At 46.9% G+C, this 14,919-nt stretch overlaps 2 protein-coding genes across 2 annotated transcripts in view; both read left to right on the top strand.

The window, feature by feature from the left end:
* The window catches only part of LOC309543550 (uncharacterized protein), a gene marked incomplete at both ends in the record, with an annotated part of 152,336 nt that extends 137,713 nt beyond the window's left edge, over positions 1 to 14,623 (top strand). Inside the window, 2 exons of the mRNA XM_082276022.1 lie at positions 12,391 to 12,792; positions 14,578 to 14,623. Coding sequence (XP_082132148.1) covers positions 12,391 to 12,792; positions 14,578 to 14,623 — 448 coding nt within the window. The remainder of the gene's footprint in view (positions 1 to 12,390; positions 12,793 to 14,577) is intronic.
* Positions 2,785 to 11,927, top strand: LOC309543554 (uncharacterized protein; the record flags this gene model as incomplete). Its single annotated transcript, XM_082276026.1, has 7 exons — positions 2,785 to 2,853; positions 3,530 to 3,653; positions 3,770 to 3,867; positions 3,957 to 4,169; positions 4,294 to 4,435; positions 11,037 to 11,244; positions 11,921 to 11,927. The coding sequence occupies 7 exons, from the start codon at positions 2,785 to 2,787 to the stop codon at positions 11,925 to 11,927; spliced, it is 861 nt and encodes a 286-aa protein (XP_082132152.1).
* Positions 14,624 to 14,919: the final 296 nt, after the last annotated feature.

Raw genomic sequence — 14,919 nt, 5'->3', positions numbered from 1 at the left:
AGCAGACTGACTGACAATTGCAGTCAGTTATCGGCCTCTCGGGATCGAATGCAGCGTGCAGCCGGAAAGCCTCACTCCGTCTCTCATAAAACCGTCCCGCACTTTCATTGGGCTGCTAGAAGGTCTCTGCGGTTTTCACTAAAGGTTAGTGTGACAATCTCACTCAGGACAGGGGCTTTTGGAGGGGACTGCAGGCTGGCCTCCTGCCTACTGACTATGGGCTCTTTGTGAGGGAACACTCCTCTTTGTGGGGTGTATGCTGGGGGGACCCTTGGAATAATCTTACTTTGGATTCAAGTCCATGTCTCCCGAAGACACACAGACTCTGGGACTCCAGGCCCGGGATCCATGTTAAAGGCCTAGCTGCCTATTGCCATTAAGGACTGCTCTACACATTCAGACTCATAGCAGATGGTAATCTCATCAACTCAAGCCACCTGTCTTTGCACACTTTGTTATTTGTGCTAATTAACTCACCTATTGTCTACTGTGGGGATGTGTATACTTGAAAAAATGTGTATTGCACTTTATGTTGGCAGTCTGTTCTGGAGTGAGATCCCTGATTAATCAAAGCATTGTCTAGGTGTGGATTCCCATTCACCTATTGTTTCTGTCCAGATGGCTAGTTAATTAGCTCAGCTTAATTATGTTTGTATTGTTACGGTAAAGCTCCTGAGGACGCGTTGGACATGAAACGGCCGTAGAGCTTGTTATCTCAGACACCAAAGGTCCAAGCCATCACTTTTCACTTTAGTGGTGGCTTTATATGTGAGTTCTTTTTTACCGTTATTTGTTTTTTTATTATCTTTATGTACACTGTATTATGTATCAGTGATACACAGTATTTTATTTTTATTAAATTGATTTTACTTCATACTACACCATGAGCCTCTCCCATTTTTTGCAATTTAACCCTTTCATGATGTGCTGAGTCAATCATCGCACTGGAGGTTATCCACATAGGCCGGAGGTTGCTGACTACACTGATGTCCTAAAGATCTTGAGGCTGGTCGCACAATACTCAATTGCTGTCAGGGGCGTAACTACAGGGGATGCAGGGGTTGCAATTGCAACCGGGCCCCATGCTCCAGGGGGCCTGTGTGGCTTCCCAGTATATCTGGATAGGAGGGGCGTCAGGGGCAGCATGTAGAGAAATCACTGTCCTCCTTTTTCCTCCTGTAGCTGCAGGACAAAAGTGGAGGAGATTGGTTCCTCTGTATGCTGCCCCCGCCACTCCTCCTATCCAGTTCACTTGTGTTCTGCTGTCTCTGGGCCCCTGTGTGCTTCCCCCCCCCCCACTGTGCTGCAGGAGGAAAATGGAGGAGATTGGTTCCTCTGTATGCTGCCCCCGTCACTCCTCCTATCCAGTTCACTTGTGTTCTGCTGTTTCTGGGCCCCTGTGTGCTCCATGGTTCCCCCCCCCCCCCCCCACTGTGCTCCCTCCCCTCTCCTGTGTTCTCCTGTCTCTGGGCCCCTGTGTGCTCCCTGCCCCCCCCCCCCCCGTGCTCCCTCCCCTCTCCTGCTGGCTGCTGCAGGGGATGTGTCACAGTAGAGAACCAGGAAGGGGTCAGTAAATATATATGTAAAATAATTTACCAGCTCCTTCCTTTTCTGAATGGACAGAGTCATAGTCAGTGACATTGTAAAAAAATAAAATAAAATGATAAAAAAAAATAATACAATTAAAATACCAAAAAATAAAAACTACTGACACCAGTGGGTGAACTTCCAGGACCGCAAAGGTCACACTTGCGACAGGGCAATGGCATTCCACCACCGTGGTGAGGCCCCAAGATGGCAGGAAGGGGGCCCACTGCAGAACTTGTGAAAGGGTCCCGCTGCAATCCGTAATAAAGGACAAAGTAAAGGGCCCCAGGATCAGTGGGAAGAGCCCCAGGCTTGAAGGGAAGGGCCCCAGCCAGGGGTCCGGGGGGCCCTTCATGGTTTCTTGCACCGGGGTCCTGAAGGTTCTATTTACGCCTCTGATTGCTGTCCTATAATCTCTAGACAGCATTTGGCTCTGGTGAGTTTGCATTTCACTCCTTTTTGGTGGTGGAGAATTCGTTTTCCTTTTCATCGTTGTTTCCACTTCTTCCCTGGAATACACCCACTGAATATCGTCACATTAATTCTATGAACTTTTATCACAAGGGACGTTTTATATTTTATGCTGTTTATTTGAGAACGTTTTAATTTGTATACCATTTTCAGCTCTGCAATATTCTCTTTATTCTTGTATTTTATGTGTATGTATATTTTACACTTTATTTGCTAGCTGCTGTTTTCTTATCACAAGCGCTGATTCACTTTTTACTTATTATCCAATCACAATATTGCTGCGCTAAAAAATAATAATAGGTAGGTTGATTATACCGAATAATAAATTATAACAGAATCAGCCACACAAATCTGGAATAGTACAGATTAAATTAGTATATAGCAATAACTGTAGCGCTAAAACCAATCAAAAATGTCCCAAATAAATGAGCAAAGGCAGTCCTTGTAGTGTACACTCCACACTGAAGAAAGGTGAAAAGACCTCAGAGCCGGAGAACCGCCACCAAAACACTCCAATCTCACCACTGCTTACCAAATAGCGATGATCCCCATAACAGAGGCACAAGAGCCCAAAATACAGGATGGAATACAAACTCCCACTCACAGGTCCCGGACAGGCGAACTCAAACAGTGGTGTGATAATGTTAAGATGAATTCACGCATCACAGATCGGTAAACGGACCTCCTCTCGACTGGACGACGTCTTTTGATGACGAAACGCGTCGGATGGCGCTCTTGGTGACGCGAAAGAAGCAAAGAAACCAATCACCGCTCAAAATGCTGACAGCTGGGCCAGTAGGATTCCCAAGTAAACTGTAGTAGTCCTGCAAGACTGGGTGCTCACCAAGCTACCTAAGAAGTCCATATGCATGTAGAAAGAAAGTGGCACTTCCAGTCTCAGGAAAGTAGAAACTTGAGTTTTATTTCTTCAAATCAAAAAGTCCAACATCGACATGTGCAAGACAAACAGGATAGCAGCAAACGCGTTTCACACCATGTGCTTATTCATTGCTGCTCTTGGTGACGCGCGCCGTTGCGTGGAGGAGATGTGGCGGCCATCTTTTTGGTTGTCTAGCACGGAACGTCGAGAGGAGGTCCGTTTACCGATCTGTGATGCGTGAATTCATCTTAACATTATCACACCACTGTTTGAGTTCGCCTGTCCGGGACCTGTGAGTGGGAGTTTGTATTCCATCCTGTATTTTGGGCTCTTGTGATCTCTGTTATGGGGATCATCGCTATTTGGTAAGCAGTGGTGAGATTGGAGTGTTTTGGTGGCGGTTCTCCGGCTCTGAGGTCTTTTCACCTTTCTTCAGTGTGGAGTTTACACTACAAGGACTGCCTTTGCTCATTTATTTGGGACATTTTGATTGGTTTTAGCGCTACAGTTATTGCTATATACTATTTACTTATTATCCAGTAACAGACAAGGGATGTGTCTGGATGGTGACTGTATCATTGTGTGTGTCAGGTTCCTATAAGGTGTCAGGATGTCACTGTCTATTTCTCCATGGAGGAGTGGGAGTATTTAGAAGGACACAAGGATCTCTACAAGGACGTCATGATGGAGAATCAGCCGCCCCTCACATCACCGGGTAAGAGGAGACTTTATTGTAAAGGAGAGAGCAGTACGGAGGATCCACCTAGATCCCCCATCATCTGATAAACACATAGAAACAATGTATTCAGTCAGTGTGTGTGTTTCCTACAGATGGATCCAGTAATGGGAACCCACCAGAGAGATGTCCCCGTCCTCTGTATTCCCGGGATTCCACACAGGAAGATCACTCCATCCCTCACCATCATCAGGTAGATGAGGAACAATCACTGATAGTATCATTAGGATCTGTACATTATCTGCATTGTTACCATTGATGTCATTTTTATTATATATTCAGAGTGGAAACCTGAGAGATTCTAAAGTTGAGGTTAAAGAAGAGATAAAAGAGGAGGATGATGAGGATGGGGTGATGGAGGAGTCACACAAAGATCTGTACCAGGAGACCATGGAGGAGTCATCCAGCTACAGAAACCCACCAGAGAGATGTCCCCGTCCTCTGTATTCCCGGGATTCCACACAGGAAGGTCACCCCATCCCCCATTGTTACAAGGTTGGTGGGACGGAGCTTATAAAACTCAGACTCATGGAGACAATGTGGGGATTTTTTTATGTGATGTCACAATAATAAAACTCATATTTTACAGATAATATTCACTCTCATTATCTTGATCTAGAGTGGAGATCCAATCGATATAAAATTTGAGGTGAAAGCAGAAGAAGAAGAGAGGTATGTGAGGGATGATCAGCAGTCTATGGAGGAGGATGGAATAACGAGGACATTTATAGAGGAGGACACTCCTACAGAGATCAGCACAGGTGGGTCATTCCTCCTTCACCATAGGCGATACCTGGGGTATGTACCTTGAGTCTTCTGCCCCATGCTGGGTCTAGCAAAATCTATGGCAGAACAATTCTCCCGGGGTTGTTTGCTGGCTGTGCCGGGTGGAGGGATATGTCTGTATAGTCTCACATCCAAGTCACTGAGTGCAGTCTCAGGAGATGGAGGCAGTGGTGTGGAACCTCTGCAACTTGTCTCCAGTAAACATTTAGGCAGTGGCGACTGGTGCTCAAAATTTATTTTGGGGGGGAGCGCGAATAGAAAAATATAATAGGCATTGCTTTGCGGCAAAAAATGCTGTAAAAAATTGCGTGACTTTGAGGTCGCAAAAGTGTGAAAGGGGCCTTCAGTAATTAAGGTACAGCGTGCCCCCTTTCAATGCACAGGGACCAGCGTGCCCCCTTTCAATGCACAGGGACCAGCGTGCCCCCTTTCAATGCACAGAGATCAGCGTGCCCCCTTTCAATGCACAGAGACCAGAGTGCCCCCTTTTTAATGCACAGAGATCAGCGTGCCCCCTTTCAATGCACAGAGATCAGCATGCCCCCTTTCAATGCACAGAGATCAGCGTGCCCCCCTGAGACAGATGGAATTAACATTTCTAAAGCTTACAGAAAAGCACATTCTCGCGTAACCGTTGCAGCACCCGTCTGACATTCAGGTAGTGTGATTCAATGGAGTCCAAGTAAATCAAGATGTCGTCCAAATAGACTACCTTGCATTGCTGCAACATATGAAATACATCATTGATGATCTCCTGGAAGACAGCGGGCGCATTGCACAAGCCAAAGGGCATTACTACTGTAGATATTCGTAATGACCAGTTCTGGTATTAAACGCGGTCTTCCACTCATTGCCCTCCTTGATCCATATGAGGTTATACGTGGCCCTTAGGTCAAGCTTGGTAAAAAACGTTGCTCCCTTGAGGCGGCCAAACAATTCAGTAATCAACAGAATCAGGTATGTATTCTTGACCGTGATGCGATTGAGACCCCTATAATCAATGCAAGGTCTCAACTCACCCCCCTTCTTTACGAAGAAAAATCCAGCATCCGCTGGAGAAATGGACTTGCAAACGTGCCCTCGGGCAAGCGCATCCACCACATACTCCTCCGTGGCCTTATTCTTCGCAACCGAGAGAGGATAAACCCTGCTACGAGGGGGAATGGCACCAGGTTACAAGTCTAAGGCACAATCGTACGGACGATGAGGAGGAAGAGTACCAGCGTGCACCATGTTAAATACATCTTGATACTCATGATATTCAGTAGGCAACACTGAATCCAAGGAGGTACAAAGTACCTTAACAGGCCCATGGATACAAACAGTGCCACACTGTGGAGACCAAGAGGGGATCTCAACCAATTGCCAATCAAAGGTTAATATGTTTCTGAAGCCAAGGGTACCCCAAAACAACAGAATAGTGTGGGGAGGATATAACCTGGAAACAGGCTGACTCCCTGTGAACAGATCCTATTGCCATGTCAACCGGAACAGTCTCGTGGGTAACCTGTGCCAGTTGCAGGGGTCTGCCATCAATCACCTCAATGATCAGTGGAGCAGCACGGGGCTGCAAGGGTATGGAATTTGCAGCAGCAAACAAACTTTCAATAAAGCAACCGCCAGCACCGGAGTCTGCCAACGCCTGGGTAACCACCGAGCCTGCTGCCCAGGAGAGGACAACTGTGATTAGCGGGTTATCTTTATGGGAAACAGGGGACAAGGAAATTCCACCTAAGATCTGCCCCAGACAGGTTCTTAGGTGCAAGCATTTCCCGGACGGGTAGGACAAGATTTCAGGAAATGTCCACCAAGGCCGCAATGCAGACACTGGCCCTCCCTCCTCCTAAAGGCCCGCTCAGCCTCGGAAAGGCGAGTGAACCCTAGCCTCATGGTTTCACAGCCAGACACACCATCCCCAGGAGGCGTGGGAGGAATGGGTGGGAAAGAAGACGTAGGAACCAATCTGGTAGGAGGCCTCCGAAGGCGCTCCATAAACGATGATCTCTCTCTGAGCCTGGTATCGATCAAAATCAGGAAGGCAATTAGATCCTCAATCTCATCAGGGAGATCCTTGGCCCCGATCTCGTCCTTCAGTGCATCGGAGAGACCATGAGAGAAGACCGCCACCAGAGCCTCATTATTCCAGCCCACCTCTGCTGCCAGGGTACGAAATTCTATGGCATACTCGGCAACGGTTCGTATACCCTGTTGAATGGACAGGAGCAGCTTAGCAGCAGAAGCAGAGCGAGCAGGCACATCGAATACCCTACGAAAGGAGGCAACAAAACTCGGGTAATCGAGAATCACGGAATTATTGTTCCCCCATAAGGGATTCGTCCAAGCCAAGGCCTTGTCCGAGAGCAACGAGATTAGGAAGCCCACATTGGACCTGGCAGAGGGAAACGCCTGAGGAACCATCTAAAAAAAAAATCCCAATTGGTTTAGGAAGCCACGACACTGACTGGGTTCACCCCCATAGTGCTGTGGGAGGGGGGCTGAACCAGTCATCCCTCTGGTAACAGCGACTTTAGCTGCAGGAGCAGGAGCGGCAACAGGAGCAGCAGCGGGTGATACAACTGGAAGAACCACTGGCCTAGCAGCACCAGGAGCAAAGTGTGCTGTGCATGCAAGCAATGCCTGCAACGCCTGAGCGAACTGACCCAAAAGTGATCTTGTTGATCGAGCCTGGAAACCAGCATGGGAAGCGTAGAAGCACCCACATCGCCAGGATTCATGGCCCTTGTGTACTGTCAGGGTGCCAGGAAACCAGACCACACGAAGATGCAAGTAAAATAAAGCAACAATAATAAACACACAGCAAGAGAGAGGAGTGAATGAAGGACAGCCAGGGTCTAGTTTGGAAGCGTGTAGTCATCCAAGCCAGGATGTGGTGTATCTGGATAAAGGAAGGCCTGTGGATGTGGTGTATCTGGATAAAGGAAGGTCTGTGGATGTGGTGTATCTGGATAAAGGAAGGCCTGTGGATGTGGTGTATCTGGATAAAGGAAGGTCTGTGGATGTGGTGTATCTGGATAAAGGAAGGCCTGTGGATGTGGTGTATCTGGATAAAGGAAGGCCTGTGGATGTGGTGTATCTGGATAAAGGTAAGCCTGTGGATGTGGTGTATCTGGATAAAGGAAGGCCTGTGGATGTGGTGAATCTGGATAAAGGAAGGCCTGTGGATGTGGTGTATCTGGATAAAGGAAGGCCTGTGGATGTGGTGTATCTGGATAAAGGAAGGTCTGTGGATGTGGTGAATCTGGATAAAGGAAGGCCTGTGGATGTGGTGTATCTGGATAAAGGAAGGTCTGTGGATGTGGTGTATCTGGATAAAGGAAGGCCTGTGGATGTGGTGTATCTGGATAATGGAAGGTCTGTGGATGTGGTGTATCTGGATAAAGGAAGGCCTGTGGATGTGGTGAATCTGGATAAAGGAAGGCCTATGGATGTGGTGTATCTAGATAAAGGAAGACCTGTGGATGTGGTGTATCTGGATAAAGGAAGGCCTGTGGATGTGGTATATCTGGATAAAGGAAGGCCTATGGATGTGGTGTATCTAGATAAAGGAAGGCCTGTGGATGTGGTGTATCTGGATAAAGGAAGGCCTGTGGATGTGGTGAATCTGGATAAAGGAAGGCCTGTGGATGTGGTGTATCTGGATAAAGGAAGGCCTGTGGATGTGGTGAATCTGGATAAAGGAAGGCCTGTGGATGTGGTGTATCTAGATAAAGGAAAGCCTGTGGATGTGGTGTATCTGGATAAAGGAAGGTCTGTGGATGTGGTGTATCTGGATAAAGGAAGGCCTGTGGATGTGGTGTATCTGGATAAAGGAAGGCCTGTGGATGTGGTGTATCTGGATAAAGGAAGGTCTGTGGATGTGGTGTATCTGGATAAAGGAAGGTCTGTGGATGTGGTGTATCTAGATAAAGGAAAGCCTGTGGATGTGGTGTATCTGGATAAAGGAAGGTCTGTGGATGTGGTGTATCTGGATAAAGGAAGGCCTGTGGGTGTGGTGTATCTGGATAAAGGAAGGTCTGTGGATGTGGTGTATCTGGATAAAGGAAGGTCTGTGGATGTGGTGTATCTGGATAAAGGAAGGTCTGTGGATGTGGTGTATCTGGATAAAGGAAGGTCTGTGGATGTGGTGTATCTGGATAAAGGAAGGTCTGTGGATGTGGTGTATCTGGATAAAGGAAGGCCTGTGGATGTGGTGTATCTGGATAAGGGTAAGCCTGTGGATGTGGTGTATCTGGATAAAGGAAGGCCTGTGGATGTGGTGTATCTGGATAAAGGAAGGCCTGTGGATGTGGTGTATCTGGATAAAGGAAGGTCTGTGGATGTGGTGTATCTGGATAAAGGAAGGTCTGTGGATGTGGTGTATCTGGATAAAGGAAGGTCTGTGGATGTGGTATATCTGGATAAAGGAAGGCCTGTGGATGTGGTGTATCTGGATAAAGGAAGGTCTGTGGATGTGGTGTATCTGGATAAGGGAAGGTCTGTGGATTTGGTGTATCTGGATAAAGGAAGGTCTGTGGATGTGGTGTATCTGGATAAAGGAAGACCTGTGGATGTGGTGTATCTGGATAAAGGAAGGTCTGTGGATGTGGTGTATCTGGATAAAGGAAGGTCTGTGGATGTGGTGTATCTGGATAAAGGAAGGTCTGTGGATGTGGTGTATCTGGATAAAGGAAGGTCTGTGGATGTGGTATATCTGGACTTTGCAAAGGCCTTTGACACCGTTCCCCACAAACGCTTACTATACAAACTAAGGAAGGTAGGTATGGACCATAAGGTGAGTACCTGGATAGAGAACTGGCTCCAGGGGAGAGTACAGAGGGTGATGATTAATGGGGAGTACTCGGATTGGGCGGGTGTGGAAAGTGGGGTCCCCCAGGGTTCTGTCCTGGGACCAATCCTGTTTAATTTATTCATAAATGATCTAGAGGAGGGGATATCGAGTACAATCTCAGTATTTGCGGATGATACTAAACTAAGCATGCCAATATCTCCTATGCAGGATGTGGAAACCTTACAAGCAGACCTGAACAAAATAATGGGGTGGGGGAGGGGGGCAACTACATGGCAAATGAGGTTTTATGTTGGAAAATGTAAAGTAATGCATTTGGGTGCCAGAAATATGAAAGCAAGCTACTCACTAGGGGGGGAACCTCTGGGGGAGTCTAGGATGGAAAAGGACCTGGGGGTACTGGTAGACAACAGGCTTGGCAGTGGCATGCAATGCCAAGATGCTGCAAGCAAAGCCAACAGAATACTGGGATGTATAAAAAAGGGGATTCACTCCAGAAATAAAGAGATTATTCTCCCACTCTACAAGACTCTGGTCCGGCCACATCTGGAGTATGCTGTCCAGTTCTGGGCACTGGTCCTCAGGAAGGATGTGCTGGAACTGGAGAGAGTCCAGAGAAGGGCAACAAAAATAATTAGGGGAATGGAGGACATCAGCTATGAGGAAAGACTACAATCACTGAACCTATTCTCTCTGGAGAAGAGACGATGAGAGGGGGGATATGATAGCGACCACAACATACAGGGGTATACAATGTACTATTAACAGCACACACACTCATCATAGGCTGAACTGGATGGACTGATGTCTTTGTTCAATCTCACTAACTATGTAACTATATACTCTGTGTTGCACATTACATACTCCTGAGCCCTGTGCCATATACTCTATGTTGTACATTACATACTCCTGACCCCTGCACTATATAATCTATGTTGTACATTACATACTCCTGACCCCAGCACTATATACTCTGTGTTGTAAATTACATACTCATGACCCCTGCAATATATACTCTATGTTGTACATTACACACTCCTGACCCCAGCACTATATACTCTGTGTTGTAAATTACATACTCATGACCCCTGCCCTATATACTCTATGTTGTACATTACATACTCCTGACTTCTGCTCTCTCCCCTCTACCCACTGCTATATATACACATAATATGGATTCTCTTTTGTTACACCCATTTTCTACCAGCTGGATATTTTATATCTGATGATCTGATTGGAGGACAGACTTTTACATGATGAAAATAATGAGATAACATCCCCCAGCTTTGGATCCTTAAACAGAAAGTGATAATGAGGGAGGAGTCAGTAACCCAATGATGGTGGTCTTCAGGATCAGTCCAGTCTTCATCTTGGTTGTTCTTCCCCCATCCTCACTCTCTGACCTCTGGTGGGGCTCAGCCCTGCTGTTATTCATGACTAAATCATGGACTAAATAAGGAAGTGCGGGACTTCTTGTGTTGGGAAGATGGCAATGAGTGATAGAGGGGGAGGGGACACTCGTCCTATAATCCCCTCATCACTGTCACTCCTATAAAAGTCAGTTCTCGTTGTTTCCTCACTCTCTGACTAAGGTCCATGAATAAAGAAATTAACTGGTAGGAGATCAGAGGACTCATTTACTAGTTACAGTACCTTGGGGGTGGAATTGTAAGATCCTCAGAGACAAAGCTGCCTGATGTGGGCGGAGTTCTAGTTTAAGGGAACCAATCTGCTGATGTCTAGTAATAATTTTTGTATTTCTATTTTAGTAGATGGATGGGAGATGAGGAAAAGCTCAGAGGATTGTCTCACTTTGTCTCCAGACTGTAAAGTAGAAGATGAGGACATCACACAGTATAGTCCAGGAGTAAACCCAGCTACCTCAAATGTCCATCCGGCACCACACAGTGTAGATGGACCATCGTATTCCTCTTATCCTGAGGAACCTCAGGCTGTGAGGGAAAGTGCCGGACCATCGTATTCCTCTTATCCTGAGGAACCTCAGACTGTGAGGGACAGTGCCGGACCATCGTATTCCTCTTATCCTGAGGAACCTCAGGCTGTGAGGGACAGTGCCGGACCATCGTATTCCTTTTACCTTGAGGAACCTCAGACTGTGAGGGACGGTGCCGGACCATCGTATTCCTCTTATCCTGAGGAACCTCAGACTGTGAGGGACAGTGCCGGACCATCGTATTCCTCTTATCCTGAGGAACCTCAGGCTGTGAGGGACAGTGCCGGACCATCGTATTCCTTTTACCTTGAGGAACCTCAGACTGTGAGGGACGGTGCCGGACCATCGTATTCCTCTTATCCTGAGGAACCTCAGACTGTGAGGGACAGTGCCGGACCATCGTATTCCTTTTACCTTGAGGAACCTCAGACTGTGAGGGACAGTGCAGGACCATCGTATTCCTCTTATCCTGAGGAACCTCAGACTGTGAGGGACAGTGCCGGACCATCGTATTTCTTTTATCCTGAGGAACCTCAGACTGTGAGGGACAGTGCCGGACCATCGTATTCCTCTTATCCTGAGGAACCTCAGACTGTGAGGAACAGTGCCAGACCATCGTATTCCTCTTATCCTGAGGAACTTCAGACTGTGAGGGACAGTGCCGGACCATCGTATTCCTCTTATCCTGAGGAACCTCAGACTGTGAGGGACGGTGCCCGACCATCGTGTTTCTTTTATCCTGAGGAACCTCAGACTGTGAGGGGCGGTGCCGGACCATCGTATTCCTCTTATCCTGAGGAACCTCAGACTGTGAGGAACAGTGCCAGACCATCGTATTCCTCTTATCCTGAGGAACTTCAGACTGTGAGGGACAGTGCCGGACCATCGTATTCCTCTTATCCTGAGGAACCTCAGACTGTGAGGGACAGTGCCGGACCATCGTATTCCTCTTATCCTGAGGAACTTCAGACTGTGAGGGACAGTGCCGGACCATCGTATTCCTCTTATCCTGAGGAACCTCAGACTGTGAGGGACAGTGCCGGACCATCGTATTCCTCTTATCCTGAGGAACCTCAGACTGTGAGGGACAGTGCCGGACCATCGTATTTTTCTTATCCTGAGGAACCTCAGACTGTGAGGGACGGTGCTGTCCTTCCAAAACATAAGAGGTTTTCCTGTACTGAGTGCGGGAAGGGTTTCCCTTCTAAAGTCAAATTTAATATGCATAAAAGAACTCACACCGAGGAGAAGCCGTATTCCTGTCCTGAGTGTGGGAAATGTTTTTCACAGAAGTCCAATCTTTACACGCATCGGAGATTGCACACAGGAGAAAAGCCGTATTCCTGTTCTGAGTGCGGGAAATGTTTTTCACAGAAGTCCCATCTTATCACACATCAGAGATTTCACACGGGGGAAAAGCCGTATTCTTGTCCTGAGTGCGGGAAATGTTTTTCACGGAAGCCCGATCTTTTCAAACATCAGAGATTGCACACGGAAGAAATGCCGTATTCCTGTCCTGAGTGCGGGAAATGTTTTTCAGATAAATCCACTCTTTCAACACATCAGAGATTGCACACAGGGGAAAAGCCTTATTCCTGTCCTGAGTGCGGGAAATGTTTTTCATGGAAGTCCACTCTTTACACACATCAGAGATTGCACACGGGGGAAAGGGCATATTTCTGTCCTGAGTGCGGGAAATGTTTTTCACGGAAGTCCCATCTTTACACACATCAGAGATTGCACACGGGGGAAAAGCCGTATTCCTGTCCTGAGTGCGGAAAATGTTTTTCAGATAAGTCCAATCTTTCAACACATCAGAGATTGCACACGGGGGAGAAGCCGTATTCCTGTCCTGAGTGCGGGAAATGTTTTTCAGATAAGTCCAATCTTTACACACATCAGAGATTGCACACGGGGGAAAAGCCATATTGCTGTCCTGAGTGCGGAAAATGTTTTGCAGATAAGTCCACTCTTTCAACACATCAGAGATTGCACATGGGGGAAAAGCCATATTCCTGTCCTGAGTGCGGGAAATGTTTTCCACAGAAGTCCCATCTTTACAGACATCAGAGATCTCACACGGGGGAAAAGCCGTATTCCTGTCCTGAGTGCGGGAAATGTTTTTCATGTAAGTCCACTCTTTCCACACATCAGAGATCTCACACCAGGGAGAAGCCGTGTTCCTGACTGGAAGGGAGACACTGGAAAGGTTCTGATTCTGCCTACAGTGAGTACAGATCTGTGTCATGTGAGGACCACCCCTTCAGTGGAAGAGTCAGGGGATGGGTGTCAGTCAAGGGGATGCTACAGAGTGTCCTGAAGATAAAGTAGTTGCTTCAAGTCTGCTGCTAGAGAGAGCAAGAAGACTTAATTCTTCCATACAAGCGGCAGTATGGTCAAAGCAGTGTGACTGCTTCCACAAGTAATCTGGCGATAGTTGTCCTTATCTTCTGTGAATAGTTCAGTTGGAGTATCCCCCTATTCCCTTCTCCCATCCAAGTTCCACAATAAATACAAAAACAAAATTCCCTCTACTGTTTATTGAGTAACGGGACTGTGGATGCAGACATGGTACAGGAGGTGGTCAGAGGATGCAGACATGGTACAGGAGATTGTTAGAGGATGCAGACATGATACAGGAGGTGGTCAGAGGATGCAGACATGGTACAGGAGGTGGTTAGAGGATGCAGACATAGTACAGGAGGTGGTTAGAGGCTGTGGAAATGGTACAGGAGATGGTCAGAGGATGCAGACATGGTACAGGAGATGCTCAGAGAATGCGGACATGGTACAGGCGGTGGTCAGAGGATGCAAACATGGTACAGGAGATGGTTAGAGGATGCAGACATGGTACAGGAGATGGTTAGAGGATGCAGACATGGTACAGGAGATGGTTAGAGGATGCAGACATGGTATAGGAGATGGTCAGAGGATGCAGACATGGTACAGGAGATGGTTAGAGGATGTAGACATGGTACAGGAGATGGTTAGAGGATGCAGACTGTTGTGGAAATTGTATTAATATTTGTGGATGTTTCTTTAGGATGTATTTTTAGTTAAATTGCCATTATGTCTCCCAGTGTCAGTGTACCGGTAATCGCTATGCACAGTGAATATTGCTTTAACTGGCATTGAGGAAAGACCTGTAATTGTGGAAACCTTCCATTAAATGGAGACTGCAAGCTACTTGTAGCCTGATCATCCCTATTGGTGGTGCCGGTCCGGATCGATGGCAGTGCAAGGAGAACTCCACCGCACAAATGTATATCAGCCAGCCGGGGCCCCGGTATTCACTGATGGAAATAGGTTTGTGATGTGGAATTCTTATCGTTTTAATAATATCTGCCTTTTATCAGGATTAATGGCTGTCAGATTTCTGTTATGCTTGATCCGTATGATTGAAGTACTGCTGCTATTGTCCTTTGCAGATAAAGTCTCATTCACTGGAACAGTAGCATGATCACTATCAAATATGGTTTTTATGAACTACAGTATATTATATAGGATTCACTCTAACAGGTTATGACGGGAGTGTATATGTATGTGCTGGCATGGCCGTGTTCATGAGAATCCATGCTGGTTCCATTGTATACAGACCAGCTGTAAACTCCTGCACACAGTTTCAGTTGGTTCATTTTCATACACTCCCATTTCTATTGTACATTTGAATGTATACAAGTGTGTCATTGGCTGATGTG

The sequence above is a fragment of the Pelophylax lessonae genome, assembly GCF_965119305.1.
Source record: "Pelophylax lessonae genome assembly, contig: HAP1_SCAFFOLD_197, whole genome shotgun sequence".
Classification (NCBI taxonomy): Eukaryota; Metazoa; Chordata; class Amphibia; order Anura; family Ranidae; genus Pelophylax; species Pelophylax lessonae.
The sequence above is the reverse complement of the archived record's forward strand: the minus strand, read 5'-3'. Positions and strand labels throughout refer to the sequence as shown.